General features: G+C 49.1%; 1 protein-coding gene across 1 annotated transcript in view; it reads left to right on the top strand.

Moving 5' to 3' along the window:
* The window catches only part of DAP (death associated protein), a 53,367-nt gene extending 25,979 nt beyond the window's left edge, over positions 1-27,388 (top strand). The window contains exons 3-4 of the mRNA XM_037063009.1: positions 24,095-24,137; positions 25,483-27,388. Of these exons, the coding sequence (XP_036918904.1) occupies positions 24,095-24,137; positions 25,483-25,596 (157 nt within the window). The 3' untranslated portion in view covers positions 25,597-27,388. The remainder of the gene's footprint in view (positions 1-24,094; positions 24,138-25,482) is intronic.
* The last annotated feature ends 362 nt before the right edge of the window (positions 27,389-27,750 follow it).

The following is a 27,750-nucleotide window of genomic DNA, read 5'->3' as shown; positions in this document are numbered from 1 at the left end:
TACCCTGAGCATCTTCCAGGCCTCCAGAGCTTGAGACTCTGTGCCCAGATGGCTGTCATCCCAATGAGAGGCTTTGGGAGTCCAGGCCTGGGGTGAGCGTGAGGGCTCCTTCCCCTGAGCCACTGAGTGGGCGTCCCTTGGGAAACTGGAAACCAAAAAAGAGAAGTGTTTTCCCTTAAAGCTTGAGTGCATGTCCACTCAATCCAGGCCTTTTGTCTTTTAGTTTATCTGTTAATCTTCTTAGCTTTCTTTGTCATCCCAGACCACGTGTCTGACTAAAAAATTAAGCAATTTAGGTACCCATGGTCCCAAGGATCAGCCTTCCACTGTCGGCCTGAAACGTGGGCAAAGCAGCTAAGCATGGGGAAGTCGCACACTGCAGGGCAGAGCGGGCCCTCCCCGGGGCCTGGCCCTCAGCTCCCGGGTGGTCCCAGGCAAGGCACTAACCAACCTGCAGGCCTGTCTCCTCGTAACTTGAGATTTGTAAACAAGACAATTTCTCTGAAGGGACTTTCATGGTAAATACAGAAGGAGGAAAAATGAACACCTACAGGCTTTGAAGAGATGTAAAATCACACTTGAATTTGTAATAGTCGCACATTTACAGAGTTCCTGTTATGTGGCTGAAACATTGCTAGACTCTAGAGGAGGTGACAAAACCTGGGTGAGTCCTGGGGAGGTGGCTCCCTCCTCACTGAGGCCATCTGCATTCGTGGTGGTAGTGTGGTTACAAGTCATCTCAGGTGTAGATGGGATCAAAGATGCTTTCCTTTTCAATCTTTTTAAAGTTTTTACTAAAAATCATTGTGTGACATTTTAGGATAGCACGAGGCAGTTTACTGCCTCTGCTCTGTGATGTGTATTTCCCCATTTTTCAAATCTCTCTGAATTTTTTTCTTTATGTTTTTCCTGACTTTACATTTGTGGACTCATATTACAGCTTTCTTGCCATAGGGAGTATGAAATCCAGTTATCAAAATGTTAAATTATGAGACATTTCCTTCTCTAAAGATTTAATAACAAGATTCCATGATCGGTCTAATCACTGCTGTTGCTTTGAAGCAGTGACGAGTGTAAACAGCGTTCTCAGATACCTGCAACAATGGCAATGCGCTGTGGAAGTCACCGGCTCCACTCCGGGAGCCTGTGGCCTGAATTCCTGCGGAACGACAAAGCTAAATACCAGTTAGATGTGAATGAAAATGAAGTCACAGGCTTTGTTTGCTTCTTTTTCCTTTGCCTCGCTCACGGATGCCCTAATTTCTGTTTCTGGGTCCCTTGGGTTGAGAACCTTCATCCTGGTCCTCTCAGAGCCATGTGATGTCAAACATACAAGGGGAGGACCCCCAAAATGGAATTTATTTGTAAACCTTTGTGTATTAGTTCTTACATCTTTGAACTGCAGCCACCTTCAAACACTCTCCATATAGTGCAGTACACCTGTCAAGACGTTTTCCCACCGATCAGAACAGTTTTGAACTCTTCAATTTTGGTGCCTTTCAGTGCTTCTGCCGTTTTCTGTTTCACCTCTTTCACATCAGCAAAATGTTTCCCTTTGAGGACTTTTTTCACCCAGGGAAACAACCAAAAGTCACTCGGGGTGAGATGGTAAATAGGGAGGGTGAGGCATAAGGGTCATGCCGTTTCTGGTCAAAAATTGCTGAACACTCAGCACGGTGTGGACAGGTGCACTCATATAAATCACCCATCGTGAAATGGGCAAACATGTTGAAAGAGTCTCCAGAAAAAATTCCCTGAAGCCAAACGCAGCCTCTGACAACGCCAGCTGGTGCACTGACACAGCTGTGTTCCCAGAACACTCCACTAGCGGGGAAGGCCTGTGCTCCAAAGGGCCTGCCCTCCAGAAGATAATGCTGGTTTGGGGGGTCCCCCCATACATGTCTAACTGTGTATGTCAGTTTTCCTCTGATTTTCCATTATATCCAATTTTATCTCGAGAGTCTGTGTTCCAGTGTGACTGTCATGCTTCCGCACCCGGCATGTACCTCCATACATGGGGAGAGAACCACAGATTATTGGGAGTGATTGGACTGCACGTCTGTGTGGCTGCCAGTCCTAATTCCCCTTCTCATTTTTCAAATGTAACGAGACAGCATACACGGGCAGAAGAGCCGATTGCCCTCCCAGGACAACTGTTCCCTGATGCTCAGCCCTCGGCCCTCCTGTGCTTTTGCACCCTCCCTCCAGCAGAGGCTCTGCATGCCCTCCTCCGCAGACCTCGGCCCAGGGGGCTCTGCCGCTCTCCGGAGCACAGCGCCATGGCCTGCTGGCTTCGCCTTGCCTCACCTCAGTCCCAGCCTTGTGACCTGCTGCCTGTGTGATCATGGAAAAGAGATTCTTAGAGCCCAGGCTCCTCACAATACAATGGGGGTAAAAATAATCCCTCACAGGGTGAAAAGACACTGACTGTGCACAAGGTTAGGTTCAGAGCCACTCTGGATTTGGCCACATCCCTGCAACACCATGAGCTGCAGTCTCCCATCTGGGCAATGGGGCAGGAATCCCATGTTCAGAGGGTTGAATGTGCTAAAGGCTGGTTGAGGTTCCTGCGTGGTGCTTTTCCAGTAGCTGGCTCTCAGGGATACCCGCTCGCTCTGCTCCGCCTGGGGCCTCAGGACTCAGTTGTTTCTGGTGGGCATGGGGAGAGGAAGGGAGATGGTCTTTACAGTGAGTGAGTGAGTGAGTGAGTGAGTGAGTGTGTGTGTGTGTGTGTGTGTGTTCAAGCAGATTAAAACTGTTTCCTTGTCTTAGTTGCCTCAACAGTGGTAGTGGGTTTTTTCCTCCTCTGTTTTCAAAGGTGGAGGCAACTGGACCCTGGGTTCAGGGGGTTGCCCCACTCCCCGAGAGCACTGTGACCCTAGAGCACAGCCTGTTCTCAGTCGTGATCATCACGTAGGCCTCTCACCCGGGATGGATGAAACCCAGGCGGCAGCCGGGCCCCAGAGTTGCTGGTTGAGTAGGTCTGGGTGTGCCCAAGAATGTGCATTTCCAGCCAGTTCCCAGGTGAACTGCTGTGTGGGGACCACACACGGAGCCATTGTCTACCAGAGATATTGATAAATTCTGCTTGGCGAAGACAACCATCCTCCCCTTTGAGGGCCTCCCCTGGGACATGTTACAAGTAGCTAAATGTCAGCTTGTTTTACATTGGCCACATTTTCAATGCCACTGTGAGATGTGGGAGCACTTTTAAAGCCTGCCTTCTTAGCATGCAGGTCCCATGAAGTACTCTCTAATTTAAAAAGTTCCCTGGTCAGAGAAGTCAGGTAAGGGTCCTTCTGTCATCCCCTCTGGGGAGTTCCCAGTGCAGCCTGTCACCTGGCCAGGGAGGCCGTGCCTCAGAGAAAGCCACGCAACCCCTGGTAACCCAGCATTTGCCAAACCCATTTGCAGCCCTCTGCACAGCGCAGCGGGACACTCACGAGCACACTGGGCAAGGAGGGGCATTTGACACCTCCAGTGGTGGGGTATCTTTGGCACATTGCCTTCCTGCGTCAGTCCTCTCGGGAGTGCGTTCTCTATGGGCCTTGTACGCTGGGCAACAGTGACACTGTCTGAACCCGACTGTGGTGGGACCCTGTGAAATTGGACTTGTCCTGTTACCTGCTACACTGAGTTAAGAACTGGCCCGGCTTGTTAATGGGAATGTGTGTATATATTATGAACAGCAATCCTAAAAGCACTTACAAAGTATAAACTTGTCCAGTAAAACTTCAGCTTGTCTTCATTCGAGTGAATGGTGGTGTGTTTATACTTTTTAAAATTCCAAATCATAGAACATTTATAAAGAAATGTGGTATTGTTGCTTTCGTGGCCACACTGTAACCCAGACTTGTCTAATTACAGGGTTGCCAGTAAAACTCCTCAAACAGAGGACCCGATTTAATGCATAAGTTAAAATTACCTGTAATAAACATATCAATTATTTGTGTAATATTTTCATTGTAGGTGGTTTTGGGTTTCTTCCCAAAAGTTTGTTGTCTTAAGGGATTTTAAAATATATTTCCTACTATATTTATGTTGCTTATTTTCTCCTTTCTCCTAATGAACATAAACTTCAAATTAGTGAAATCTTACTAGATAAGGTCTTAGTCCTTTGGAAAAAATTATTCCCTCAGTAACAGCCACCAGCCACCCTCCAGGGCACTGCATGCCTGCTCAGAGGACGTTTCGTCATGTTGGGGCTCAGCTGTTTGTCTCCAAGCCCCTCCCGTGACTGACCTGCAGGGTAGGAGGGTGGCTGTTGTGCCTTCTTTATGAGTTTGGACAGAAATGGGGCCTCAGGAAAGTGTATTGTTCACTGTGTTTCCTCGGAATGAACTGTTCTCCAAACTGTACATCGCGGCCCATTGGCTGGTCATAAAACAGGTTCAGTGGGTGGAGGCCAGTTGTTTTCTTAATGGAATGGGATCAAGCAGAAAAGAATGCAGTGTGTCCCCCAAGCGTGAGATTCAGAACTGTTTGTTCCAGGAGTGTCTGTGCATGTCCGTGCGTGGGCACTGAGTCACTGTGTTAAATGACCCAAGTTTTTATTGTGGGTCAGGATCAAAATGTGGGAAAGCCATTGGGCAGGAAAATTTTTAAGCCATTAAAAATGGAAGAATTAATGAGTACAGAAGAATTAATGAGTTAAGATTAAACTTTTCCTTTTTAAAGTTGTAACTTGTCTTACCTGCTCCCACTGCACTTCTGTGCTCTGGCAACACCCTGTGTAATCTGCCTGCTGCCTGTAGTTAGGGGCAGTGATGCTGCAGCTGGCATTGTCGTGGGATTCCTTCCCACTGTTCCAGGACAGCTCAGCTCCCCAGGGCAGCGTCGCGCTCTGGGTCCCAACAAGTGTTGGCAGTCCCTTGGGGTAGTGATGCTCCAGGTGGCAGCAGTGCCAGACCAGTGCCAGTCATGGAGAATTTGCTCCAAGAGAGAATGGACTGTGAGTGGGCCTGGGGCCACCAGCTGGCACCGTGTTAGGTATTTTGAATAGTACACTTGAAGTTGTTCAGGTGCAACCCAGCGCGCCCTGCTGAGAGGAGAGGAAACTGCCCCAGTCCCTTCTCTGCGGTGGTCCGTGCCCCGCTGTGTGTCTGGTGCACGTCTGCTTCTGAAACTCCTTGGACACATGCCCATCTGCATGTGTCTGTGCTCAGCTAACTGCTCATCTCCCAGACCTCAGCCAGAACCTCGCTGGTCCAGCCGATGTCCCTGCTGTACATTCTCCTGCAGCACCCTATCCTTCCCGGGAACAGCTCTTTGCCTAAATGTAGGTCTTCGGTGAATTTCTCATGTTTCACATTGGGCCCTGCTGGCTCAGACACAAGCAGACTGGCCAGCTGCCTCCGAGACAGACCGTTGGCTTCTCCTTAAAGCCAATCCCTGCTGACCTCTCCGTGTGGGTTTTGGACTCAGCCTGCCCTCCCTGCATCTCAGAGTTGCAGGGATCCAGATCAGGAAAGGAGAACTCACTTGGCCAGGGTCATGGGGTCAGGGGAAGGGGAAGGTTTGCACCGTCCCTGAAGCAGAAGCAGGACACTCCGTGTACGTCAGGGTCGCCTGGCGCTCCCTCCTCTGCACAGTCTGGGCCTTGCCTGCCCTCTCCACTTGCTGGTCCTCTGACCTACGGCACAGGTTTGTGTTCACACTCCTGTCAACCTCGTAGGTGTAACTTAGTGTATGGATTAAATTCAGGGAAGCATTTCATGGCCCCAGGTACTGTTTTTAAGTTAATAAAGGTGTGTCTTTGATAAAAATTCCCTCATAATTTTGTCTCACACATTGTTATGAGAAATTCCTCCTAGTAAAATGTTTCACAACCACCTTGTCATTGATGAGTAAAGTGAGTTCATCTTAACAAGTCTGTCTCTCTGTGCCTGATTTTCTTATAAATCAAGTATTTGGTAAATTCACAAAATTGTGCCTTAGCCACAAAAGATTGGATTTGAAAAGCATCAGCTATTGTTAGGGGCCCAGGATTGTGAGTTTGTATCCTGGCTCTCCCCTTACTAGCTGTGTAGCCTTGAGCAGCTCACTAAACCTCTCTGTGCCTGAGTGTCCTCACCTGTATGTTGTGATCATTGGCGGCACTTACTTGATCAGGCTGCCATGAGAGTTACATGAATTAATGTGTCTACAGCCACATTAGGGGCTGAATAGTTTCTGGCACAGAATAAAAGAAAAATACTAGCTCTTATTAGCACCTGTTTTTTATTACTTTGTTTCTAAAGATTTTATTTATTTACTTTTAGAGAGAGAGGAAGGGAGAGAGAAATAGGGGAAGAGAAACATCAGTGTGAGAGAGAAGCATCGATTGGCTGCATCTCATACACACTCCAACTGGGGACCAAACCTGCGACCCAGACATGCACCCTGACCAGAAATTGAATCAGTGACCTTTCACTTTGCAGGACAATGCCCAAGCAACTCGGCCACACCAGTCAGGGCTGTTGTCACCCTTTATCACCACTGGTGTACAATCACAATCTAGAACTGAAAGGAACCTAGAACTCTCTAAGTGGATATCCCTGGTTGTCATTGAGTAGTCCGGAGTCTGGAGGTTACTATGGCGACTTTCCTGTCCCACCTAATAACGCGTGCTTGAGAAATGCTTCGTTTCTAGGACTCTCACAGGACTTCAAGGGCAGTCATTGCCCAGGTGAGTGTCACTGTATTACGGCTCGTGGAACTAATGTTCCATCAAGGACACTTAGTCCAGCTCTCTCACCTAAGGATTTCATAACTTCTGTAACTTCCTGTGGAATTATTTCCCATCACGTAATTCCACAGGAAGTCAGAGCCCAAAGGCATGAGTCCACTTGACTTGTAAAGCCCCCTGTCCTGTCACGACCTTCCTCGCCAAAGGTTGTACTGCGTTGGCGTGGGNTTACGGCTCGTGGAACTAATGTTCCATCAAGGACACTTAGTCCAGCTCTCTCACCTGACTAAGGATTTCATAACTTCTGTAACTTCCTGTGGAATTATTTCCCATCACGTAATTCCACAGGAAGTCAGAGCCCAAAGGCATGAGTCCACTTGACTTGTAAAGCCCCCTGTCCTGTCACGACCTTCCTCGCCAAAGGTTGTACTGCGTTGGCGTGGGAGTCTTAGACTCAAGTTGAGTTCCTCTATATCAGAAATGCCCATGGCCCACCAGACTTTGCACAGGTAGTGTGTGCAGATGAGGGCGTTCAGCCCTTGGTGGGTGGTCCCGCTTTACCATTAATGACAAGGCAGCTAAAGGTGTGAGCCCGGTACACAGCCTTGCTCAGGGGTAGCAGTGAGGTGAGTGCAGGCTCCGGGATGACTGGCAGAGGCGGAGCAGAAGGAGGAGGGCGGGAAATGGATTACCTAGACTTAGCTCTCCTGATAGTTCGTTGGGACTTCTCTGTCAGCCTTTGCAGCCAAATGCTGTCCAAATGGATAGCTGCCTTCACCTGCACGTAAAATCTGGAGCACAGTTGAAACTGCCTTTAATTAGTGTCCCATGTGTCGATGCTGACAGACTTCTAGCCAAAATGGTTCCATACGCAAATGCATCTAGGGAACATGGGTTAATGAAGTTAACCTGGTTTCCTTAAGACCCTGTATCAGGGCCCCTGTATCTCAGGGCCCTGATACACTAAGGGGCAGTGAAATCTCCAGGCAGAGGATACAGGAAGCAGTGTTTCCAAAACTCAGTTGATGGAGATTACCCAAATGACGCCGCAGGGCTAGAGTTGGGCGGAACGTATTTTGGTGCCACAGTCCTAAGGGTTGTGTGTGGCAGGTGTAAGGAGGGCAGTTTGCCAGAGAATCTGAGGATCAGATTCTTGCCCTGGCTTCACTCCCCCCCAGTCCTGTGACCACGAGCAGCATGGCCTTCTCTGCTACTGAGCTGCTGCTTCAGCCGTGTAAGAGGAGGCCAAAGGGACCATTGCTCTGCCCGCCCCACACGCCTCATGGAGAGGGTCCCTGGGACCTGGACAGACGAGCTCTGAGATCAGGGAAACATCTGCCTGCAAGTACAAGACACACCATTGGTTCACAGTTCTCTCAACCTAGAAAGGTCTGTGGAGGGCGCCGGCCACTGGGGAGAAGTCCCATTTGCCTGTGTTTTCGTTTGTCTTGCCAGAGTTTTGCCTAAATGCATGAATGAAATTCTATTGTATATAGATAAATGTACAGAGCTGATCATAGCTTCTCCGTGTAATCCCATAGTAATGCCTAGGATTTTTTTTGCCCCTTGACAGCTCTACCAGCCTGTTTAGTCTAAATCCATGTCTCTTTGGGTGGCAGATGAAGCAGTAGTCAGAGCCTCAGAGGAGGCAGGAAGCACAAAGTGCCCAAGTGTCCCCAGGGCAAGCCAAGCCCGGCCCCGAGGGCTCGGGAAACTGCAGAGGTTTTCATATTTTTACACTAACTCCTATACGCTGGCAAAAATTGAACTGATGTGAGGCTATTTATAGTCCTTATTTATCCTGGTTCGTGTAATCTCCATACATTTTGCTGTTGAAAATAATGGGTTTGAATATAGGCTGCTGCCCCACAACACCCCCCACCCCAGGGTGTCAGTTAGACATGATTTACAGAATGTGGTGCCTTTGTAAAATTTGAGAAAATCTGAATTCAGAAACCTCTCTGACCCCGAGGGATCTGAGTAAGAGATCAGGTGCTCTAGTGGAAACTCTGAGGCACTCGGGCACATGTGAAGATGGCTCCAGGTGAGAGGCTCTGCGCCCTCGTGACTGCTAATCACCCTCCTGGCACCTGGTGAGGAGCCTCACAGGTGCCACAGCACCCCCGCCCTGTCTCCTCCCTCCCACAGACAAGCCAGTGCTCGGCCCCTCACAGCACAGGGCCCTCCTCTCTCTTCCACTGGGGCTCCCAAAGGCTCCCTAGTGCCCCCACACCCTGGCTTCTTGAGAACGAAGCAGTCAGCATCTGCCCTGACTGGCGTAGCTCCGTGGATTGGGCACTGTCCTGCAGACCAAAAGGTTGCCAGTTCAATCCCCAGTCAGGGCACATGCCCGGGCTACAGGCCAGTCCCCAGGGCATGCAAGAAGCAACCAATCTATGTTTCTCTCAGTCAATATTTCCCTCCCTCTCCTTCTCTTCCCTTCTCCCTAAAAATAAACAAATAAAATCTCTAAATTTATACATAAATAAATAAATAAGAAGCAGTTGGCATGCACCCCAGAATCTAACTACCTCCAAAAGCCAGTTGTATTTTATGAGCCTTAGAAATTTTGTTGTACCAGTCCATTATAAATTATTGAATTAACACTGTATATTTATAGCAACATCTTAACAGTTTAATAATTTACTCATTCCTTATGGATCCTTTGGGATATTCCTTTTAATTGTTAGGGAAAAGAGTCCTTTCAGAGCTAACTTCACTGGGCTGCTCCCTCCGTGATGCTTCCTGAATTCTAAAACAGAATCCCACACAACCGTTCCTAGGTGTGAAGTGCCTGACCCACAGCAGACTGACCACCCTCCAGGAAGCCGGTGCCTGTTCCCTGCCTGTCCCTCGGCCACCAAGGCTGTGGGAACCAGCCAGCCCTGAGACTCAGGACACTGGCACTTGGTGTCCCGCACTGGGTTGCAGGGGTTATGAGACAGTATAGGGACCTAAGCATCATTAATACCGTTTCTAAGGGGAAATAAATTCTAAGGCCAAACAAGCAACCGCCCAGCTTTCGGAGCACTCTTCTCTGTGAGTCACAGTGGGGGCCCGCTGCCCTAGGGCGCGTCATCTCCACCGGGCCCTGTTCTTCACTTGGGCTCTTATGCAGGAGTGTTAAAGGGAGGTGAATGGAAGCAGGCGCTGTTTCTGAATACTCACTAGCAAATGACTAAGCCCAGGAATCAGGGATGGCCTCAGGTAAGGAGGAGAAAGGTTTTAAGGGAAGACCCGGATCCTTCAGGGATTTGAGAACCCGGCTGAAAAGGCCAAGTCTGGTAAACTCACGTTGGGGTTAGGCACAGCAGCTGCGTGATCTTCACCATCTCCCAGCTCCAGAGGAAATGCCTTGGACATCAAGGCCCCTTTGGCTTGGAGTCGATTGTCCTGTCACGAGTGAAGTCACCCTGGATAAAAAGAGGACGCTAGTTTCTTCCCCAGTTTGGCTGCCTTGGAGCCTGGGTTTCCATCTGGTCACCTTTACTTTTGAACCATTCCAGATTTTTAGGGAAATATGGCCAGAGTACTGCAGAGAAATTCAGCTCTTATCAGTAGCTTCCAGGAATTGCCAGGAATTAAAGAAGATTGATGGTTTTTTCTGTTAAATTTAATTCAGACTCTCAAAAGTGGTTTTAATAGGGCACTCCTCCCTTTCTTCTTTATCATTTACGATTCAATGCGTGGTTTCATCACCAGTCTCAAGTGTGACTTGAGAGGAGCTGAAGCAGTACCTCTTAGCCTGACCCCTCTCTTAATTGGGAGAAAAACAGTGCACTGGTCTCCAGGGTCAGTCTGGCTAACCCTGGAGGAAGAGCCCCTGTGCCGGGGAACTCCAGGTTGTCTCCTGATCGCCCGCAGATCCAGCCCAGCCAGATGGGTAGGTAACAAAAATGAAACCACACATCCCTGAGCCCTCTTTTGCAAGCCTTTGGGGCTCTCCGTGCCCAAGCAGATCGGTGCCTTTCAAAGACGTGAGCCCTAGTTCGTCACCCGGCTAATTCACTCTCTCTACAGACCGTGCTAGTGACACTCATTCGGTGCTGATGGCATTTGTTGAGCCTCTCTGTGCACCTGACACTATGCCAGGTGCTAGGGACACTGCAAACTCAACCATTGTCCTTAACCTTGAAGGCATGCAAGAGCCTGCACTGTAGTGCAATCGAGTGGGAAGTTCTTGTGAAAACACAGCTGGGGAAAGGGTCACAGTGTCAGGGAAAGCAATGGAAAGATGACACGTGAGCTCTTTCTGAGCTAGTGTTTGCTGACTGGCTAAGTTCACAGCCATACAGGCAGAGAGCGCCAGCATTTCTTCTGTGTGAGAGATGCAACTCCCTGGAGCCCTACAGTGACAATTAGGGCCATTCTAGAGTTCTGTGTCTCAGCTCGGAGTGGCTGTGTGATGCATTGAGGCTGGTGTGGTTTGGGGAATGAAAGGGGGCACTATTAGTGATTACACAGAGGCTAGGGCCTAAACTCGGACAGTTCCCAAGGAGTCAGGGACCTATGGCCATCCCAGGGTAACTGGTCAGAGAAGGGGCAGCAGGGGTCGGCTGTGTTTTCCCCCAGGTAAGAATAGGAAGTCAAATACAATGCCATCTGCCGTTGCAGTGAATTTTGGGGACTGCAATGCAGAAATGGCACGGTTACATCACCGATTCTCATTTCAGGCCCCCTCACTATCCTGTTACGAAACTGCAAAGAGGCTGGTTTTTCTTTATGTTCAAATCAGCATGGGTTTGAGGCAGATGCCAAGAAAAACCAACAAATTGCATCTTGATTTTAAGAAGAGCTCCTCTTTGGGGTTCTTCGTACTTGATAGAACTTCTTTTAAGACAGTGTTCTGAGTCAGTACTCCCATCCCATCCCCGCCTGCCTTGCTGAAACAAGCAGCACAGCTGCAAAGGATTTTTTTAAAGATTTTATTTATTTATTTTTATAGAGAGGGGAAGAGAGAAAGAGAGGGAGAGAATCAATGTGTGAAAGAAATATCAGTTGGTTGCATCACGCTCGCCCCCAACTGGGGACCTTGCCCACACCCCAGGCATGTGCCCTAACTGGGAATCGAACCTGCAGTCTTTGGGTTCACAGGCTAGCATCTAGTCCCCTGAGCCACACTAGCCAAGGTGCACATGATTTTTATCTGGGTGCCTCATTCACACATCTCACTGGGAATGCTGCACCGTTGTTTCCTTGGGAAAACCTCTTTGCAGAGGGAGACTGTACACCCACTTGCCCCAGGCAGACTCCGTGCCCCACACCTTCACAGCTTTCCTCCTGGGTGTCACTGTCCGCTAGGGCCCTTTCTTCTTGTCCCCAAGGTGACACCTCAGTCATCAGATGCTTTAGCCCAGGTGATAGAACAGTGCAACCACAGGCCATTGATACCTCCTCCTCCACAGTCAGGGCCACATGGTGCAGATTTTCTGGAATTGTTCTGGTTTCAACTATTCTGTCCCCTTGTCCACACAAGGACTTCTGTTTGTCAGGCAGTGCATTCTGGTTCTTGGTAACAAAGAGCAAAGCAATAGGATTGTCTTACCTGTAGCATGTGACCCAGAGAAACAAAGGCCCTGGGTTCATTAGCAAGGACGTCAAGCCTGTCTTGTGTCCCAGTCCACCCTGCAGAGCCCAGCCCCTCGTGCCCTTAGGTCCAGGAGGGCATACCCTGCTGTGCTGCTCGCACCGGGTCTCAAGGTCCCAGCCCAGTTGGTGGCTGGCACCCATGGCTGCTCAGTAAATACTTACCTCAGGCACAGGCACAGGCACAGGCACAGTGTTGACGTGCCGAGATCCACACCTGCAGACCCGCCGTGCCGCAGGCACTCCTGCTGCCCTGGGTCTCAGCTGCGCCAGGATGAGCTGCCCAACCCGAATCAGCTCTTTGACTGAGATGTCTTCCTCTTGCAGTCTAACAGAACTCCGCTCCCTGCAGGGCCAGCTGGGAAAGGCCCTCAGTTGCTCTTTCCCCCAACCTTAGCCGACGTTCTAAATCATTTATACCCATTGTGGCGCTTCACCTCTGCCACCAACCCTGGAGGCTTTGATGCTCCTCCGAATGTGGCCGTGCTGTTCTTACACTTGCCATCACCCTCTCGGCCTTAGGTGTGGGACGTATTCTCCCACCCAGGGGGGGAGAAGGGAGGCTCTGGTGGGGGGTTGTTCATGCGTGCCATTGCAAACTGAGCATTATAAAATTTCAGTTCTGCCTTGATTTCTTAAACACTAAGTTTATATTTACCCCTAACATTCCTCAAAGCATGACATGTCCAGCCAGCTGAGAGGTCAGCCCAGATGTCTCATCCTGGTTACCCTCTTTGGGAATATCTCTCCAGGTACACCTTGGCTTGGTAGGGAAAGCCCAGGTTGCTGCTTGTTGCCCCTTTCCTGCAGCCCTAGCAAGGTCCATGTGGTCCACAGGTGTTGCCTCAGGTTCTGGATTGAAGCCATCCTCCAGACACAAGGATGTGCCTCTCTGCTCTCATTTTTACAAGCATGATAATGACCATCCAGTTAATGTGGGTGTGGCTTGGATCAGTTTGCTTTAATTAACATGCTAACCTCCTAAGAGTTCTCTCCTGGAATCACACCTTGCATGTGCGGTGTGCCTAACACATGGAGCTCACTTGATCTTCCTTCAGTTTCCGTGAGCTCTGGAGCGGTAACTAGCTCCTCATCTCAGATGAGGACACTGAGGTTCAGAGCCCAACTCCAGTGCCCATGGCCACCTGGCTCTCAGAAGGCGTGTTTTTTCTGTTCTCTTTCGGCCCCACAAAACTGCCTTGCTGCCATTGATTTATCTGTCTGGCTTTTTAATAACATTTGCTGTTATTAAAAGCAGATTATCTGGCTGTCCCCATGGAAAGCAAAGGAAAGGGCCCTAAGGAAGCAGACCTCCAAAGGAAACATTTGGCAGCAGGGAGTGGCCGTGAGAGCATTGGGCGTGGGGTCCAGGGCAGCCCGTGTGGGGTGTGCACTTGATCTCTGCTCCTGCTCTGCTGTTCTTCACTTGAAAGCTGTAGTTCAGAGAGAGTCTCGGGTTCTCCGCATGATGTCAGGGGCAGTGCTGGGAGAATTTACACCCCTCACGGAAGGTCAGCTCATGGAGGTCCTTCCTGTCCATAAGGACACACTTAGCTTTCTTGCAGTTGCTGCAAACACTGGCCACATTGAAACATGGTGTCTCTGTTTTCCATGTTAGCTTCTGGTAAACCTGGCTGGCCTCTGGGACCAGCTCTCTGACGCCTTTTGTCTTCACCCAGCCCCTAACCCAGAACCCTGTTCAGTGGGAGAATGCCAAATGCTTGTTTGTGGGTAGGAAGGAGAGGATGACCGTGATGAGGAGTAGGGACAGGTGTCCCTGCAGCCACTGGACAGGCAGAAAACATGAGGCCCTCCAGATGTAATGAAATGCTTTCTAATGTTGAGACAAGCTTGGCATTTAAAGCTATTGACTTATGGTGAATACATAAATGAGACCAACTAATAAACAAGTAAACCTTAGGGCCCTGAGTACTAATATATCAGGAAGTGAGCTGGTCCCTGGAGAAAATCAGCATCTGAATATTCAGTAAGTCAATGGATGAAGACCTTCTCCAGTGCTCAGAGTGCACTTCTCACCACCTCCAGTGACAGACATTAGTCTACAGCCCAGTCCATCCTGCTTGTTCCTGTGAGATTGCAGTATCCTGGAGTGCTGGCTCTAAATGTGGGGGGTGGGGAGGGGCTCTTGGGTTGAATGGAAGTCAGCATCCTAACTCACTCTCGGATTTAAAAAGTTAGCAGAATTAGCAGTGGGTTTAGTTTTTCTACATACTTGACTCGTACTTTAGTTTTCTACGTACTTTTTCTATTAATTCCTGAAAAGGCCTGAAGGCATGGTGTGGTCTGAGGGTCATCTGCAGAGCCGGGCAGCAGCTGAGTGTAGCTCGGGAGACCCCTGAGAGGGACAGCTCAGAGACAGCTCGGCAGGTCTGGCTGGCTGACGGAGAGGGACTGGCTATCAGCTCACCAGACCCCTCCCTGCCGTGGGTTTGGAGGGTGGATTAAGAATATAGCCCTGGCTGGTGTAGCTCAGTGGATTGAACATGGGCGTGTGAACCACAAGATCGTGATTCGATTCCCAGTCAGGGCACCTGCCCGGGGTGCAGGCCAGTTCCCAGCAGGGGACTCACGAGAGGCAACCATACACTGATATTTCTCTCCTTCTCTCCTTCCCTTCCTCTCTAAAGATAAATAAATAAATCTTAAAAAAAAAAAGAATATAATTACTGGTGAATCCAACAGCAGAGAAATCCAGGTGCCCTTATCAGTCATTCCAGGTACTTGGCTTTCACCTAAGCTGGGTTTAATCCTCCCAAGACTTTTGACTTTTGCTCCCTAAGAGACATCACTGAACATCCTCGTCCTCTAGAGCCAGTTAGATCTGGCATCTCTCCTCTTTTATTGCCGGATTCTCCACAAACCCATCCCGGTGAGAGCTGGTCCCACTTGAGGCCAGCCACCGGGACTTCCCGAGAGAGGAGCAGAGCCAGGCCAGATATGTTTTTGGTGTCTGTAATTTGATTTAACATCAGTATGTACTTCTCTGTAATAAGAATTCTGCTAGCACTTGTCCACTTTTTTCCACTTACACAATCATTTTCCTTTTTTGAAGCTGTACTGCATGTCCTTTAGCAAATGCATCCTTTGTACGCTGAGCCATGGGCACGTTCCTCCCAAATCACCCCACTGCAAGACAGGATTCTTAGCCCTCAGGACAGCTGGCCAGCTCTGGCTTCACCATGTAGGTGACAGTACTCGGATGTTTTGACACCTGTCAGACCAGCACTGGCACTTTCATCCAATTGGAATTCGAAAGGAAGATGCTGACGCAAATGTGTTCGGAGACAAAGACATGTTACTTATGGAAATGAAATAACATTTAGAGTTTCTAATACATATATGAGAGTTACATGGGCTCCGCAGGAAGACAGAGGGTTTCTCTGCATGAGGAGCTGACTGGAGAAGCAGGCGCTTCCTAGGCAGGACCAAGGTGCCTCTCCAGATATCACCAACATCGCCCGATGGAGCGTATTTAGAGCCGGTCCACCCGGAGCCAATGTCTTCCAACAGCACAGCTTTGGACCTAACCAGCAGGCGGGGTTTCTTGTTCTTTTTCCAGCCTCTTTGACAACCCATGTGGTGAAACACATACATTAATTTTTTTTAATTATAAGGCTTAGTCCTTCCCTGTGATGATCATCTACTTTCTTCCTAGGAGGTATCTTTTCTGGAACATTTAGCAACATAAAGGAAGCAGTCCATTTTCTTGCCCTGCACAGTTTTCTGGGAGTGAGGTGGGCGTGGGTTCAAATGCTTTGGTGCTGGGATGACCTTTTTTCTCTGGAGTGCCCTCGAATCCTGCCCCATGGCATTGTATGGAGTTAGAACAGGAATGAGGAAACTTAAAGTGGACACCCTCATTCCTCCAGGATGCTCTAGGAAGCCCTAGAATTCTCTAGTCTTTAAAAAAAGGAAAGAATTCTTACACTACACTTTAGAAGACAAAATAGCAACTTCTGCACTGTCCTTATACAGGCAATTAATTTAGTGCTTATCACCACTAAATGTGACCGTGTCCGTGGAGGCCGTATTCTAAGCACAGTGCATGCTGTTTAGTCTCACCAAGCTCCCAACTGTTCTGCAAACCAGGTATTGTTCCCGTTTTGCAGATGGACAGTAAGGCTCAGAGAAGCTACTCATTCACACTGAGATAGGAGCCCAGAGCCATTTGTCTCCAAAGCCAGTCCTCAGTTGCTTGGTTACGTGGCTCCTCTCTGTGCTGCAGAATGAGGTGAATTTTCTAAACCGTGCAGGTGCCCAGCCCACCCACGCACTGTCACAGACTGTGACACTCTGTATTGTGATGAATAGGGGCACTTCCCCGACCCAGAACAACCTCCGTGTATTAAATCCGTAAGACACGAGCTAAGTAACTAGAACACTTAACTGTGTTTACCTTTGTTGCATCCAGGGAAGGAGGGAGAACACAGTAAGGACAGAAGGAGAAGGAGCAGGAGAAAGCCACAAGTCACACAATGAAATCTCCTGCGTACAGAATACTAAGAATAGAGGAGTCTTCCAGAAATGGGTCTAGAGGGAAGGTGCAGATGCCCAGGCCTTGCCATAACAGGCCATAGCTTTCATTATACATTCCAAGTGTCTGCGGGACTCACCGTTCACACATAGTCCTTCCTACACATTCAGGACTGGCTGTTAGTCCTCTCTGCCTAGACAAGTGGGTGAGGGAAGTGTTCGCATCTGAGCAGCGATAGTCAAATGTCTGTGGGTGGAATGTCATCTGGAGAAAAGTGTTTTTAGAAAAGAAGAGCATCCTCCCACACGAGGACCCAGAGCCCACTCATCTCTGGAACAGTCTCAGAGCAGCGTGGACTAAGGTCTGGTCCTAAAGTCACAGTCCCCTCCGGTCATCGGGGCTGAGTAAGGGAGCAGAGACAGCTCTCTGGCCCAGAGTGACTGAGGTCCATTCCTCTTGTTCCAAAATAAGTCTGAACACAAGCTAAGTGCTCTCCCTCGGAAGAGTACCTTTGCCCTTTAAAAAATATATAAACTCCGTACATCAACTCTAGAAGGAATTGGGGTCCAGATTATTTTCTCTCCGATTTACAGTGCAACGCACTTGAGTTGTCTTTTATTTACCTTAAGTGAGTCTCACTGGACAATCGCATATTACTCAGGGAAAGGGGGACATACGCGTCCTGTCTGCGGGGAACCTCTGCTCTCAGTGTTCCTCCGCGAGGCCCAGCTGGCCAAAGCTTCACCAGCCCGAGAGCCACAAAGACCAGCAGTGCCATCTTGTGGGGAAGCTCTCAGCTTCTGAAACGAGCTGCAAAAGAGACACAACCTTGACTGTCTAACTTTGAAGAATGACATTGCAAAGAAATGTCTGGACGCAGTCAAGTGCGATGTTCCCCTCTGGTCACCAGCCACGTTAATTGTTACTTTGGTGTCTAGAAAATTAATAATGCAAATAAATGAACAGCAAACCAGAAAGCTATTTCAACTACAGTGGCTAGAAAGGATTTGTTTTTTTATCTGTGTACTAGGAAATGTATTTAGAATCACCCCAGGTGGGAATATATTTTTTTCGTGAGTTCTGTGAAAATACAAAGCCACAGGTTTAGGGCAAAAGTCAAAAAATTAGTAGCAGAATCTGTTTTTAAGTTGCCATCCTAATGGCAGCTTATCTCTATGAGACCCCACTCTGCCCTTTCATAGGGAGGGTCAGCAAGAGGACGGCTTTTCCCAGGGGCACATCATGCGGGCTGGGCTGCCCCATCACTGCAAGATTAGAGTCTGCCCTGAGACGTCATTGACTTTGTGCTGACAAAATCAAATTAAGTCACATGGCTTCCTGTTGTGCACTGTGCCCTAGCCTTGGGTCCTTCTTCCTATCTCACTTGTGTGTACACAAGTGTGCCCAGGCACATATAGATCTCAGCTTAATATCGCCTTTCCAGGATCTATGTTGACCCCCTCTGTTTTAGTCTCCCCCAAGTATGTGTTAGCAAAGCACTCTGCTCCTTTCTTTCCTGGCACCGATCCCCATTCAAAACTTGACACGTCAACACCCGACTCCTGCGCTGGCCCAAGCTGCTGAGGACAGTCGCTGTGCGGCTCCTCCTGCTCTCTCTGGCCACGGGAGGGGTTCCGTCATCACTGGCAAGCCCTGTGGGTGACATTGTAGCTCCTCTGGGCACAGGGAAGCCCTTCACCAGCAGCCCATCCGCGGGCGGATTTGAGGAACCAGCGTGCCCCCCTGACCCCCTAGTGGCCACACAGACACCCAGAAGGCTGTGAGGCCCCGGGAGCGGTGCCCCTAGTGAGCAGGCTGCAGGTTCAGTGCGGTGCTTCTGTCACTGGGTGTCGAAAAGACAGGCCCCTTCTCACAGAAATGGGAGCTGCCCGTTGAAAAATGACGTAGAGACTCTGACACAGCTCTCTGGGCCTGTGTGTGCGAGAGCTGCTCCATGACTCACCGGCAACTTGGACTTTTAGGGAGATTTTCGGGGGAAAATCCCTTTCTGAGTACTCACATGCCTTACCAGAAGTGGAGGGGGTGTTACATGACAGCCAGCTCCCAGGTCCTATTTTCTGGATGACTAAGTGCTACCGATGGCCACGTGGGAGGGGCCTGGGCCAGCCAAGGTCAGTTCAGACTGCTCAGAGCTGGGCAGGAAGTGCCTTCTGACGGTCTGGGTCGTGAAGTCTAGGACACACACGTGTCAATTACTGTGACCTCAGTCATTTTCCCATTGATTACATGTTGAACTAGTAGTAGTTTAGATGTACTGAGCTGAATAAAATCTAGCGACATATATTTCAATAACTGCTGTTTTAGAGTTCAGGGGAGTTTTATAAATACGAATTCCTTTTCTCAACCTTGAGGACTTCCACTGAAAGATGAGATCGTCACACTGGTCCTGGGGGCATCTGCATTCCCCAGGGTCACATGTTCATGAAGCATTTACTGTCATTTCGATCCTGCCTGGCTGGAATGCCGATAAGGCATAAATGCCACTTATCAAGGAAACGTAACTAACAGGAAACTTTTGTCTAGGACAGATGACCCTGGTGAGCCTCTGGCGAGGTCTTTACCAGGTGAATGCCGGAAACCTATGTGCGTCAGTCACTCAGGGCCGCTTACGCGAGGTGTGGCAAAGCTGCAGTTTCTGCTGACACACAGGAAGGGTTACCCAGCTTCTGATCTCTGCAAATTACGCCTCACTTGCAGATCCTTTCATTTTAAGTAAGTGTGGTTTCTAAAAACTGGGGAGGCCTAAAGATACGGGGCAGGCGGGAGTGATGTTTTCACTGTCTCTGTTTCCGGAGAAAAAGTAATGTTGCATCTTCAAAACAACAGCTGTCAGAATGATTTTCATCAGATTAAATAAATCCTCAAAGCTGCGATTACAGTTTCTAGAATCTCGGAAATGTAGGTTATGCTTTGCATGGAACCCTAATGGAATTTAAAATACACGGTTTTTGCAAACACAGCTTCGCAAGCAGACTCTTTACTGGGTTTTCTCATTTGTGAAATTTGGTTTAAGCTCAAGGAGGTCAGAAAGAGTTTTTACTATATACATGGAATAAAGAAACATTGACCAATTTGAGATGCTATTCGCCCCAGATGGAAAAGGGCAGCGACTCGGGGCCCCATTGGCCACGCCCGAAGGAAACCTGCCCTGCAGCTCACACCCACCTGGGCTCGGACTGTGTGAAAACTGTCCGTCAGATGTCACACAAGAGGCCAGCCTCTTGTCGTCTTCTCACGGGTGCCATCCGTTTCCTTACTAGCAGCTACATCCTTATCAGTGACTATGGCCTTTTTCAGTTTTGGAAAAGAGAAGACTTTGGGCAGGGTCCAGGAGAGTCTGTCGTAAAGACCTTGAAGGAATAATCAATACAGATTGGTATTCATTGTTTCTTGATGCAAAGAAGCATATTCTTAAAATTATTTGCCAAATCTAAACCCCACTGTGCACACACTAGATAGTAACAAGCATCAGTGAGGATGTGAGGCACTGGAACCCTGTGCATTGCTGGCGGGAATCGGAAATGGCAGGGTGTCTGTGGGCAGCAGTATGGCGGCTCCTCGGGTTAAAGACAGAATCAACACACGGCCCAGCAAGTCCACTTCTGAGTGTCTGCACAGACGAACCGAAGGCAGGGTCTCAAACAGAATGGGGTACACCCATGTCCATAGCATCATTAATCACCACAGTCCAAAAGGCGGAAACAACTCAAGTGTCCATCAACAGATGAGTGGGTGAACCGAATGTGCTGTAGCCACACAATGCTGTATCATTCAGCCTTTAAAAAGCAAGGAAATTCTGGCGCCTGCTACCACAGGGATGAAACTTGAAGACATTGTGCTCAGTGAAATAAGCCAGACACAGAGGAAAACCTACGTGAGGTACTAGACCATTGAACGGTCAGGACAGATAGTAGAACAGCGTCACTAGGGCTCAAGGGAAGAGAGTGGGGAGTCATCACCTGTTAGATAGGGTTCCTGTTGAGGTGATAAGAACTCCTGGAAATGGATCGTGGCGATGGCTGCATAACTGTGCATGTCCTCAATGGCACTGAACTGTGCAATTAAAAATGGCTCAAAGGTACATTTTTTTAAAGTGCTCATTTGTCACTGAGCTAGCTGGGGCTTTGAAGCAAACCTGGACTCTGGAGGAGGCCTGCTTTCCAAAACTGACACAGGCTGGAGTCTCCCCTCCAGCCATGGTAGGATTTGGCGGGCATAGCACAATTCTTTGATGTTTTAAAAACAGAACAAACAAAAAGGTGCACTCTTGCAGCAAGAGCCTCTTCTCTGGGTCCACGGGGTTTTCCCTTTGCTCTGAGCCCAGCGGGCTTTCCCTGGGTGCACTGCTCCTTGATGAGCAGAATCCAAAACGCCCTCACAACTCAACGGCTTAAGTACTGGTGAGTCAGGGTGTGGGCACCTCTGTAAGAATGGGGTTAGTGAGGAGAATCATCTTCATGGGCCATGTGGACCCCTAGGTCTGTGCCCCCAGCCTCTAACCCCCTTCAGGAATGAGCTGCGATGGGAGAGGGGTGTCTCCTTTAGCCCCAGAATCCAGAGTGTCCAGAGCTGTTTAGCAGTCATGCTGTGACAGCCTCCTTGACGGGCTTGTGTGAGGGGAGACGCTAAAATAGGTGCCAGGAAATAAAAAACGCACCCACCACCGGGCATCAGACAGCAGAAGTGAGGCTGCAGCTTCCACCTGCACTTTCTGATGTCCAGGCCGGAGCAGGGTCCCTGTGACCTCTTATCATAACCACCCACCCGTGCATTTCTCAAGACACACTTAAGTCAAGGCCTAGAACCCACCCTCGTCATGTTGAATGTAGCAGACACCCAAGGGCCAGAGTGCAAAGGGTCCCCTCTGAGGCCAGGGAGGCCATCGAAGGGTGTGTGGGACCCCATGACAGGGCTCCGAGATCTGGAGACCCTGCCTCCACACACACAGAGGGGAACAGGTGCAGGAAACAGGCCACTGAGGTGGCCGCTGCAGGCTGTCATTCTGCCTGCGACAGAGCCACCTCCTCTCCCAGAAGCCAGATGCACCACCTCCTTGGAGCATTATCTGCTGATTCAGTTACAATTTTTTATAGTTCTGTTCAGTGCATAAATGTGTGTGTATTATACACATAATAATATAGAAGTGATTTTAACTTCTTTTTGCTTGTCTGCTTTTCAGCAATACATTTGATGTATATATATGAAGAGAGACAGAAAGGATTATGTATATACACATGTATATATGTATATATAAAATGTGTGTGTGTGTATAAAATGACCCAAGCTTCCGCAGCTGCCCTTTGGGGCTCACTGGACAGAGGAGCTAATCTCCTCGATTGTGTAATCTCTAATCTAATCTCTCTCTCTCTCTCTCTCTCTCTCTCTCTCTATCTATCTATCTTCTGACCAGAGTCACTCCCCATGGGTGACTTCCTCATCAGGTTCTTACTGGCAGGCAGGGAGCGTCTCTGTTTCTACCTTCAGAGCTTGGACTCAGGTTACAAACCAATAAAAAGAGTGGAGCCGAGGGTACCTGCCATGCACTGCACTCGTGGTACCTGCCAGGCAGCCGGGCCCTCCTGGAAGGCGATGCTGCAAAATTAGTTACCAGAAGGAACCATCCCCATTTCAGGCTCTTCCTCGATTTTTAAAGGAATATTCAACAGTTAAGAAACTTTGGTGCTGCCATTTCCATATCTCTTTCCAAAAAAGTGAGAATCCAGAGCACAGTTTCCAAGCTTTGCACACAGACCCCTCAGCCGTGAATGCTAGGCAGACCTCCCCGGGTGGAGTGAGCAGTCACTGCAGGTGTGTTGGGATTCACATGGATCCAGACATACCACGGACAGGCTTACACTTGAGCTGAGCTTACTCATCTCTGCCTGGTTATTGATCCTGTGGCCAATTTTCATTTGTGATAAAAGGGGAAAAATCCAGGCCAGTTAACCACACAACAAAAGCTAAGTAAAGCCATGGTCATGTGGGGACATTTCAGTACTGCTTAGTAAGACTTGAAGTTTCTTAATCTCTTGGAGTAACAGAAATTACTTGGGGGAATTTGGGGTGTTTGCGCTAAACTTTTTGGGATTTAAACAGTGAACTTTCTGAACACGGGGACTTTTGCCTGAAACAACACAAAGCTAAGACAAGGGGTTTCCTTCAAAGGACCCAGCAGTAGAGCTGGTGGGAGGCAAGCCAGGCAGCTCATGGGTGGATTCCGCTGTCTGCCCAGCCAGACTGGCCTGGAGCAAATCTGTCCGCTGCCTCAAGCTGCCCCTGCCACACTCGCCCCGCTGGACTGCCACATAGTCACGCATCACCCCCAGGTCTCTGTCCCTGCTCAAGCCATTTTGGAGGTGCATGCCCCTATGTGCTATCTGGCACTGTGTTCAGCTAAAACTGTGCCATGTGCAGCCATTTGAAAATGCACAGAAGAGCATATAATAACATGCACATCTGCTCACTGTATCCTAAGTAGAGAAAGCAGATTACTAAACAATATGACTCTTCATGTAAGAAAAGCAAAAGAAAATAAGAACACAAGAGTGTCTGCCTATCCATAGAAAGACTGGACGGGTACCCACTGTTAACAGTGATTGTGTCCAGGTGGTAGAATTATAAGTGATTCTAACTTCATGTCTTAGTTTGTCTGCTTCTCAACGATAAATGCGTATTACTTCAGTCCTATAATCCATCCCCTCAGTTTTGGTGACAGTGGGTGAGCTCAGTATGATAAAAGGCATTAAAAATGACAATAGCTTTTCAGAAGGACCTTTCATTTCTACCACTTGGGGTAACATAGGGGCCAGGAGCTTTGCATCGGCTCTGAATCTCACGCACGAGAAGCTGCTGGAAGCCACAGGCTCCATGAGGACTGTGGAAGGGGACCCTCGGCCTACAAGACAGGGAGCTCCTTGGAGTCTCCGAGTTTGTCTAGTGTGACTTTGTTCTCCTGCTTCAACAACAACTATGTCTATAACCTCCTGAAACCAAAACCACTGGGCTTGCCCGTAGTTACACACTGAGGGTGAACCAAAGAACAAGAATAGAAAGGAAGTGTTTTCCAGCAGCTCACCTGCTGTTGGCTACAATCCGTCGCCTGAGCTCACCTTGGGAGGAGGGCTCTGAAGGTGTCCTGAGCCCAGGTGGTGGTTGTGACGAAAAAATACAGAGGAAGAGGTTGGTTTCCTGCTTCTGCCTCCCTCCTCAGCCACTTATTTCCCTCCCTTAGAACTAGCCTCATCGGCCTTCTCGTCGCCTGCCACCATCCAGTCCCCTTTTGTGAGTTGTTCTGCTAAATCGCCGTTTCCCTTCTTGTCTTGCAGTCCGCCTAAACCCACCGTGTTCATCTCCGGTGTGATCGCCCGGGTAAGCGCCTTCCTCAAACCTGGCTCAGCATGTGCTCTTTCGGTTCCGTCTGTCTTTGTTAAAGGCCGCTCTTCTGTCTGGTCCAGTGGTGCTTAGTCATCTCCCATCCCTAGGACACACAGTGAGGAATGGGGAACAGTGACAACGTGGACCTCCCAGCAGGAAGGGGCGCAGCTGCCTCTCCCCTCCCTCACCTGTCTCCCTTCCCTTCAGTCACAGCTACCCCCAGCCAAGTGCTACCGGGAGACCTGTGAGCTGAGAATGCTTTTACAGTTTCAAATGGTTGAAAAAATCGAAACAAGAATTCTATGTAGTAGTGCTTGCAAATGATATGCAATTCAGGTTTCCGTGTCCATGGATAAAGTTTTCATGGCACACAGCTGTACCCATCATACATGCATTGTCTATAGCTCAGTCGAATACCTGAGGCAGGAAATATGACTCAAAAACAGTAAAATATTTACTACCTGACACGTTACAGAAAATGTTCGCCAACCCCAGGACTGAACTCACAGCTTTTAGCCACATCCTTGACATTTTGAGAGCACCCTCTATGGGTGGCCCCAGCAATTTGTAACTACGAGCCTCCCGCCAGCCTGCTAACTCCCATTTTGAGGAGGATGCGGTAACCCCATCCACAGTTCTGTGGCTCCTAGTGCATCTGGGCACTTAGTGTGTGATGTGTAAAGAAAATCCATTGCCAGGGACAGCTCACCATCACCATCCAGAGACTCTGGGACAGACGAGTGACACATCCACTACATGTGAGAAAATTAAATGCAGACGCCAATTCAAGATCAAACATGGTCAGTTGTCTCAGCCAGGGCAGCCAGGGCCCACCTGCCCTGGCCACACAGGCACTGCTGGGCAGGAGAGAGAGATTCCTCCCTGAAAGCAGCCGGGCACCTTCTCCAGGATTTGGCAGATTCGCTGAGAGTCAGGAGCCACCGCACACTTTTCAGCCCTGCCCTGTGTGTTTCCTTCTTGACTTGCAGTTGTGGGGGCAAATCTGCGTTTAAGACCCTGGATTCAGTTCTGTCTGGCCCCCAGTTGAAAAGATTACAAGAACAGTTCTAGCAGAAGCAAGACATCCAAACAGAGTTCCCAGTGAGAGACAGCGAGCATTCTCACATTCCGGGTGCTGTGTGGGCCTCAGTGCCCCTTCAGCTCGCCTGAGAGTCACAGGCCCCCCGCAGCCCAGGAGGCAGGCTTCTGCCTGCCACAGGTCCCCATTCCATCACTCCTGCTGCAGGGACACAGTGGGCACAGGGTTGGGGCTTCACTCCTGCACAAACCTGCTGTTTGGCATTGATGAACTCATGCGTTTGTTTTCTGTCTCCTGCAGGGTGACAAAGACTTCCCCCCAGCGGCTGCCCAGGTGGCTCACCAGAAGCCCCACGCCTCCATAGACAAGCACGTGTCCCCAAGAACCCAGAACATCCAGCAGCCCCGCAAGTGACCAGCAGGGACCCAGCGCCCTCTGCAGCCATGCCTGGTTTCCCGACATTTGGTATTTCCCCAGCCAAGAGAACTGCATCTTCAAAACACGGCCCCACTTGGGAAATCTAAGGCAAAGCAAAGCACCCTTTCTTTGCCTTACATTTCTGTATCAAAAATGAGAAACAGACCCAAACCTCGTTCCAGGGAGTCCTGGTTGGTGTCTGAGGACCACAGTGCCATTAGCAGAATTTGCCAAGTCCTGAGCAAAATGAAGTTGTTCGAAGTTTAGCTTTAGTTCTATTTCAGCAATTGACTAAAATTTTTGCAGGTGGTCTCAAAAACAAAAGGGCACAAATATGGGAGGATTGCATTAGGATTAAGGGGAAAAGCTCTATCATTTCATCGTTTTAAGTACTAGGACGATTCCGTCTTAACATTAAGAGAGTATAAGAAACTCAGGTGTTAATTATGGGGGTGGGATTCAAAAGGCAGAGCTAGGAAGACTGAACAGCAACCCTGATGGCCACTCCCTGTGTGACAAGGGATCCCTGTGCAGGGCAGCGCCAGGCAGTCCCAGGAGAACCAAAGAAAAGCTTGAATCATTGAAATGGCTCATTTATCCCACAAGTCATCTCGCTGAAAAATCGGAATGCAGGTAGTTTGCCCGAAGGTGAGATCTCTCAGGGTGAGGTCTCAGCGGGTCCCCCACTGCCTCCTCGTCGGGACAGGCTTCACCAGAGGAACGAGGGAAACTTGTGCTTTTCAGTGTGTGCCTCTAGAGCTGTTTGCATTCTGGAAGTGATCACTGAGCAGGTCGGGGAACAGATGTATAGCTAATTCTGGAAAACTACAGCAAGAGCATAGAATGCGTAGAAAGAGAATTGAATGCATAGAGAAGCAGACAAAAACCTGCCCTTTGTCTCTAAAGGGAGAAATAGCAATAGTGCATTCCATTTGAGCTAGAAAAACCTGTTTGTCAATCAGTCCAACTGCCCAGAATTCCTTTGGCCTGAGTGTAGGTTCGCCTGGGCCCACATTCACTGGGGCATGTCAGAGGGCCCTGCTTTTTCTACCCGCGTTTCTGCCTGGAGCTGCCCTAGACTGCTCTCTGGCTCACAGCTGTGGAGTGTCCTGCTTTTCTGAAAAGCCAGAGGGCTCTTTTACTCAGATGTTCAAATCCTCCAGAGCATATGCTTCTGGAGAGGGTGTGGCCCAACTGCCCACAGTGGCATTTGCTGCAGGCCAGCAGCGTGTGGCGAGCAGGTTGCCCACCAGCCTCTCTGACACCATTATCAAGTTCACGCTGCCAGCTGGTAAAAGTAATGCAGACCTAGTCAAACACCCCTCCCCTCCTTGAGAATGCACTTGGCATTCTAAAAGCAATGTTTGGCTTCCTACCCCATTGACGTGCAGAAGCTGGAGTCTAACCTTAAAGGTATCGAATCATCACATCTGGTATTTCATCTCTGAGATGCTGGCATCCCCCGAGGCTGGCTTTGGAATTGCAGATTCAGGGGCAGCACTGTTGTGAGGACAGAATGGCTGCCGAGAAAAGGCAGCACTGGGTCAGGCCTATTAGACCATTGCACCCTTCGCTACAGAAATTCAGACGCGTCACTGACACTTCCTGGTTTTGCAGGCAGAAGCGCTGTGCCGCTTCCCAGGGTGCGTACCTCAGGTACTTTCAGCCGCACGTGGCATGCCTCTGGGGCTCCGCATCTCTGAAAGCGAAATGTTTTCCTGAAGGAGTTTATCAATTGTTAACTTCAAGCATAATACTGATTATAATAAAGCCCCTGCATTTCTTCTCATGGTTTGATTTTCCTTATGTTTCGGGGATTTTTCTTTTACATTTTACTGGCGTTGTTAGATGGTTTCTATAGAAATAAGAACATTTGTGTGTGATGAGTATTTTCACAAATTGTTTCCAAGACACGAAGTCGAAGTTGGCACTTCAAGTCCAATCACCCACTTTCAAATGTCCTAAAGTGGAACAGCTTAAGGCAGTTGATTAAAACGTCTTACTTGGGCCTAGCAGCTGGCCCTGTGCTAGTTGTCCTGTGGGAACAGACTTAGGAAGGAATTATAAGCAGGAATCCCAGGGGTGGCTGTGAGCAGTTTTGACAAACAAGACATCTGCCTTTCTCCAAAGGTCTCCTGTAACCTGTATGAA

This window comes from Sturnira hondurensis, unplaced genomic scaffold (assembly GCF_014824575.4).
Source record: "Sturnira hondurensis isolate 20B ecotype Veracruz unplaced genomic scaffold, ASM1482457v3 Scaffold0014384, whole genome shotgun sequence".
Lineage (NCBI taxonomy): Eukaryota > Metazoa > Chordata > Mammalia > Chiroptera > Phyllostomidae > Sturnira > Sturnira hondurensis.
The sequence above is the reverse complement of the archived record's forward strand: the minus strand, read 5'-3'. Positions and strand labels throughout refer to the sequence as shown.